At 42.2% G+C, this 6,652-nt stretch overlaps 1 protein-coding gene across 4 annotated transcripts in view; it reads left to right on the forward strand.

Moving 5' to 3' along the window:
* Positions 1 to 6,065, forward strand: part of LOC113676107 (polycystin-1-like protein 2) — a 35,969-nt gene extending 29,904 nt beyond the window's left edge. For all 4 annotated transcript variants that reach the window (XM_089211099.1, XM_089211101.1, XM_027192756.2 and 1 more), the window contains 5 exons: positions 126 to 362; positions 821 to 1,915; positions 2,087 to 2,302; positions 2,629 to 2,800; positions 3,247 to 6,065. In XM_089211099.1, the coding sequence (XP_089067225.1) occupies positions 126 to 362; positions 821 to 1,915; positions 2,087 to 2,302; positions 2,629 to 2,800; positions 3,247 to 5,105 (3,579 nt within the window). In that variant the 3' untranslated portion in view covers positions 5,106 to 6,065. The remainder of the gene's footprint in view (positions 1 to 125; positions 363 to 820; positions 1,916 to 2,086; positions 2,303 to 2,628; positions 2,801 to 3,246) is intronic.
* The last annotated feature ends 587 nt before the right edge of the window (positions 6,066 to 6,652 follow it).

The raw sequence follows: 6,652 nt of genomic DNA on the forward strand, positions 1-6,652 counted from the left end.
CCTTTGACTCGAAGTCTGGGCCTGGCTAGAGAATATACAAAGATTGCAGACTCCGCGCACGCCTTAGAAAGAATTGAAATTGTAATTTCCATCATCTTTTTTCACTCTTTTTACCTTCAATCAAGGTCGGGCCAAAGCCAGTCAATGGTTCTGTTCAGTGCCTCTGCACACATCTCTCTGCGTTCGGCGGTGACTTTTTGGTTGCTCCCAATCCTATCGACTTTGACCAAGTGTGGGACGCGTTCAGTAACATCTTAGAGACAAAAAACTTTGTAGTGCTTGGTACAGTATGTGCAATGCTTGGAATTTACTTAATTGTGGTGGTTTTTGCACGGCGGGCGGATCAAAGTGACAGGCAGAAGGTAAGGAAACGTCGTTAAATGTACAATAGAAAAACTTTTCATTCCCAAGACAGAATTTCTCCTCAGTGCGGTGCTGCATCGGTGGGAGAGTATAACAGGATAACTTAGTATTATCATTTGACCTGATAACATGGATTGGCCACCGTAAACAATTTCAAAGCTGACGTTTCGAGCGTTAGCTCTTCGTTGGAGCTCTGATGAAGGGCTTCGACGAAGGGCTAACGCTCGAAACGTCAGCTTTGAAACTCTTTACGGTGGCCAATCAAATTTATCAACGCAGTTGATCATACCAAATTACCCTGTTACGTCTTGCAGTTCGCTCTGTGATTAGAACGTGTAGTTTTAACTTACTCATGATAATTGGTCCATCCATTCAATTCTCTTTGTGTCCCCGAGCGCACAAGACCATAAGTAAAGTGTATCAAAGAGAGAGCTGATGTTCTTTGTTTAACTTTTAGGTAACCCAGGTGATTCCTTTAGGAGACGTTTATCCCAATAGCCACTGTTACGAGCTGAAAATTTACACTGGTTTGTGGCGGCTAAGCGGAACTTCCGCTAATGTGGCCGTCATGATTTACGGAGACATAGACACAGATGTAATCCCGCTGAACTGCAGCACCATGTGCAACAAAAAGCTGTTTGCTCGGGGAAGTGTTAACACATTTATATTGTCGCTAAAGGAATCGCTGGGTGATATATCACATATCAAAATCTGGCACGATAACTCTGGAGAAAATCCTCAATGGTTCGTCAACAAAATCGTCATCCGGGATGCGACTTCGGATACCACATGGCATTTTTTGTGCAACCGCTGGATAGCAGCCGAAAGGGAAGATGGTAAAATCGAGCGCGTCTTCTACGCGTCGTCCACTAAGGAAGTCAACAGTTTTAAGAACAAGTTTTACAGTCGGGTGTCTATGGGGCTTGGTGACGGGCATGTGTGGCTGTCGGTTATCACCAGACCCCCGACGAGTTCATTTACGCGCGTTCAGCGTGTGTCGTGTTGCTTATCCGTGTTGATGTCTGCAATGGTTACGAATGCCATGTTTTATCAGTTTGGCGCTATGGATACCGACAACGCTTTTCACTTTGGGCCGTTCGTATTAAGCTGGCGACAGATCATTATCGGTTTACAAAGTGCTGTTTTGGTTGTTCCTGTGAACGTGTTGATCGTGTTTCTGTTCCGCAACAGCAGACGTAGGCAAGAGGTGACTCAAGCCTTCAACACAAACAGTGACAACTTCACGGTGGACGAAACGCACAGAACAGGCTGCTTCTTGTCGCGATTCTTTGTTTATATCGCCTGGGCACTATGCATTTTGACTTCTCTAACTTCAGCTGCTTTCACTGTCTTCTACAGCATGATGTGGGGCACTGAAGTGTCTAACAAATGGCTAACTTCCATCTTGGTGTCTTTCACCCAAGACATTCTGTTTATTCAACCAATCAAGGTAGTAATTGTAGCTTCATTGTTGGCGTTACTCATCAAGAAGGCGCCGGAGGATGAGAGCGATAAAGAAAACGAGAAGTCAGTGGCGCAGTCTATAGTTAAGGTATGTTGATTAACATAGCGTCGGAGAAGATATCTCCAAAAACAAAATTCATACAAGTAACATGTAAGGGAAACCTGACGAAATGCCAGGGAGCAGGGTCCTGTCGGGGGGGAGGGAGAGGAGGGCTTCTCTGATATAACTCTTAATTCTATTTTCGTTCTTTCTCATTAGGGGGAATCCCATAAACCACTGAAACCCGACAACCAGCAGCTAGAAAAGTTTCGGGAGTACCGCTTACGAGTGATGGTGATGGCGCGAGTTCTCATTGAATTGGCTTTCTACTTGATCTTTGCCTGGGCACTGATGACGATATCTTACGGTAGGAGAGACACTGGGCACTATTGGATGACAAAGGGAATTGATGACCTGTTGCCGAAATTTGACAGGGTAAACCTTTATTTTCAACACTTCTTTTAAACTTGAGCAAACACCCCTTTAAAATGAAAACTGAGAATAAACTCAAGAGTCGCATCAGCTAAAGATGCGAGAAGTGTCTTTTTAATTGAGATTTTTGTTGATATCATTTTTTGAGTGTCAATGCTTAACACACACATCTATCTTGAGTTTAAACACGGCTGCGAACAAGAGAAGTTTTCGGAACCGGTCATTACCGGAAAGTTCAAAACACGAGCCCCAGGTCTGACGGTAAAAGGAGAAAACATTTAAAGACCACGCATATGAAAAACCTTAACAAGTGATTTGTTTCCTCAAAGGTCCGGGATACTAACACTTTTTGGGCGTGGACCCAGAAATACCTGGTTCCCGCTGTGTATGACGTAAAGTGGTACAACGGACAGCCCTTCGAGTACAAAGAAGGATTTATGTCAGACATGTCCGGATGCTTAGTTGGTATGCCCCGCTTTAGGCAGCTCAGGGTGAAACAAGGTAGGAAATATTCCTGTATTATTATTATGGAAAACCAGCGAACATTTTACAACTCGGTCGAAACGTACTTTAAGATAAATTAAGATAGGGCTAGCTTATTTGTTGGAATTACTCGTGACTGTTGTTCGTTTATTTGTCTACCGACTAGGAATGTAAATTGATAAAGGAATGTAGCGACTAGGAATGTTGCTCGTCTAACAATACTCAGTAACCAGCTGTATCTGTAACTAGTCCTTTGCTTTGGATAATGAGAGACAAGTGTCTCGCTTTTCAGTTTAAATGACTGGCCATGAGTCAACAAACTGACATTTAAAATTCATGTAGTACTAAGGTAAATTTAAAACAAAACGGTGAGAATAATTATTCACAAAAGACTTCGGGCCCATGGTTCTGTACTTTTCACACAAAATATTGCATTAATTGGTTTGATTACCATTTTACTCCAGGCCCATGTCCTATTTCACCTCGGTATTCCGAGTTCAGAGAGACACTGCACCCTTGTCTGCCACCTTATAGTGGGGACAGTGAGGACCAAACCCTTTACAGTATGCCACAATGGCGGAAAATTCCAACCAATGAAACGGTGTTGCTTTCGGAATTTGCACTGCGTCGGATGTGCCCGAGACCTTGGCGTTACAAAACGTCGGAAGAGCTGCAGAGTCTTCCACTTCAAGGTCTACGAGCACTTTACGGAGGAGGTGGATTCGTAGCAGATCTCGGCTACACAAAGGCATCTGCCCTGAGGGTCATAACAAACTTGCAGAATAATTCATGGATTGATGAAAAAACGCGTGCGGTTCTTATCGAGTTTATGGTTTTTGACTCGTCCACAAATCTTTTCAGCGCTGTCTCTTACATTTATGAGGCTCTGCCCTTGGGTGGTGCAGCTACGTTTAAGAGAATCAACACGATGTCACTGTACGGTGCGACGGGAAAGCGTTCTTTTAGCGCGGTATGCGAGCTAATAGTACTTCTCATGGTGTTCTACTTTATCACTGCTGAGGCAGTAAAAATCTGGAAGGAAAAATGCTCCTATTTCAAGTCCGCATGGGCTTATGTGGAGATGGCACAGATTTTGTCCGCAATTGCCACAGTTGTGCTTTCCATTTTCCAAAGGTACTATACAACGAAGCTGGTGAACAGAATTCACGTAAATCCCTTTGAAACTTCAAGCTTTCACTACACTGTGATGTGGTCAGATCTTGAAAATGCGCTTATAGCCGTCCTAGTATTCATTTTGACCATAAAAGTTCTCAAGATCTTACAATTTAACGAGCACATTTCTAGTTTGGCGGCAAGCATGGTACGCTGCCGCGCCAAAATCGTTTCCTACTCGGCTGTCTTTATGGTGGCATTCCTAGCCTTCATGCAAGTCGCACTTCTCGTCTTCGGTAGCACAACGAAAGCGTACTCGAGTGTTTCCGAAGTCTTCCGAACTCAGTTCGGATTATTTATCGGAGGAGACACGGACTACCAAGATCTTAAGTCGGCCAATCGGATTATTGGACCAATCTACTTCTTTCTGTTCATGACCACCATGGCTTCTATACTTATAAACATGTTTCTGGCGATCCTGAATGAATCATACCGAGAAGTGAGAGTTTACCCCGATAGAGAGCACGAAGAGGCTGAAATGCTGAGGGTGTTTTTGGACTATGCTAAGAAAAAAGTGAGCAAAAAGCTGACTTCGTTTCAGGATACAAAATTTCTTCCAAAGAGAGACAGCTACAGCGTTCAAAATCAACACTCACAATACAAGAAAAAGTTTGAAGAAGACTGTAAGTACACACCGATAAACTGGAGCAACTGCGACTCTATCAGCGAGAAAGGTCTGATGAGTAACGATAATGTTACTGAGAGTTCGTTTCTCGAAGATATTAAAAAACGCTTGAGAAATATCAGCAGCGAGCTGAGAGACATTTCTATCTTGCATCGCTCGCGAAGGTACAAAGTCTATGAAGTTCAAAAAAAGTATGGCATCCAGGGTCAGAAGTTTGACGAAGACTTGCGGGTGCCCTGCAGGGGACTGGGAATAGAAAAAGTGTCGAGTAAATGCAGCTTATTTAGTTTGAGTGAAAGTACAATGTACATTGACAGACTACGTAAGGGTCGTGACTCAGTGAGAAAGTTGCTAGGCAACGAAGACTCCTCCGATGTCGAAGATACCGCGTGGGACGATGGGACGTCTTACGCTGAGTCTATGACAACCTTCTTTGGCGGTTCTGGGACTATTTATGACATGGATAGAGAGCCTTTCAGAGACTCGGACGCTAGTGATTTTCAGGATAGAGAAAGCTACATTTAGACTTACAGATCGAAGAATCGATTGTACATACCTAGGATGTCGTCCTTTAGAGTAAAGGGAAGCTATATATTCGGATCAAGAGTGAATCAAGCGGAGACTGAATCCCTCGTATATGCTTTATTCTCTCTCAACAATTTTTAGACTTGCGCTAGTGTTCGCACCTATGCAAGTCGTTAAAAAAATATCCTTTTTAAAAGTGCAGGTTAACTGTACCCATACAAACCACTGCTCGATTTTATTATCTACTAAGAGGTTTTACGCTTATGTTTACTATGTGAAAATCGATTTGAGAACTTCAATGAGCAGGATGTATGGATAAGCAAGTTTGTACATATTTTCCGATAATTAGGGAGTTGCCTGTCAAAGAACTCTTTAATAACGTTAACAGGTCGGCCTAACTGTTAACCTAATTAGACAAATTGGCCTTCTGACCTCGACAGCATGCTACTGAAACGGTAGAATTTTCATTGAAAAGCGAGCGCAAGAAGTCTAGGAAGGGTCATTTGAGTGCACTGAAAAGAATAGTAATTATGTCGGTAATTGTGACAGATGTCTATTACAATGAAACGAGTGGTGACTCACTCAAGGTGTGAGAAGGATAGGTATCCTGGAAATGTCCTTTTTTTAAAATAGCTTTACAAATTCAATAATTATTTAAGTATTTTTATAACTTTGTTTCAATGATATAGCTTTATGTCGACTTGATCCCAGGGTAATTGTTGCACTAAATCGTTTTTGTTAGAAAATGATTTAGCTGAACGTTCTTGGTATCCAAAGTTGAATCTGTAAAATAATTTACTATAATTACTATATACTAAAACGGACAGTCTAGTTATCATGCATGAGGCGGACGCAAAGAACAGTGCCGAGAACAACTGTGTAGGTCTTTGATTATAGAACATTTGATGTTCAATTTATGTCAGAGGCAGAAATGTAAATAAAAGATTTAAACGTCGAAGATATCCGGGGTGTTTTCATCATCGAGTAAATGATAACGCTGATATTTGTCAGAAAAACAAGTTTTTCATTCTTAGTTTAAGATTGTGTGACTGCCACAGACTTAAAATTGTTTTGTTTCGGTACACTTTTCCTAAAACCTGCACAGTAGAGTTTCTTTAAAGGCCGTTTGAGTTATTTTCTAGCTTATTTGCACCTCACATTTCAGTCTTCCGTTAACAATTTACACCCTAGCATCAGTATGCATATTCTTCATACTGTTCTCTATGTATTTCCTGTGGTAGTAGAGCTTGTTCAAAATCAAAGGCTTCTCTGGTGGGTGGTCATTCCCTTATTCTCATGACTTTAATGTTTGAATCAACAGTGATACTGCTGGGAGAAATTAGGAGCCAATCACTCTTGGAATTAAAGGGTAAAAAGATCGCGGCTGGTTGCATAGGGGTCGCATCCTGATCTCGGGTAAATGGCGGCGCATTTGTCATTTTACCGCGACCGATGACAAAGGAAAGCCACAACTCTTCCCCCCCCCCCCCCCCCATATCATGGTTTTAATGATATACCGTTGTTTCCAAAGAGGTTGTCGAAAAAAA

The sequence above is a fragment of the Pocillopora damicornis genome, chromosome 7, assembly GCF_964200805.1.
Source record: "Pocillopora damicornis chromosome 7, jaPocDami1.2, whole genome shotgun sequence".
Lineage (NCBI taxonomy): Eukaryota > Metazoa > Cnidaria > Anthozoa > Scleractinia > Pocilloporidae > Pocillopora > Pocillopora damicornis.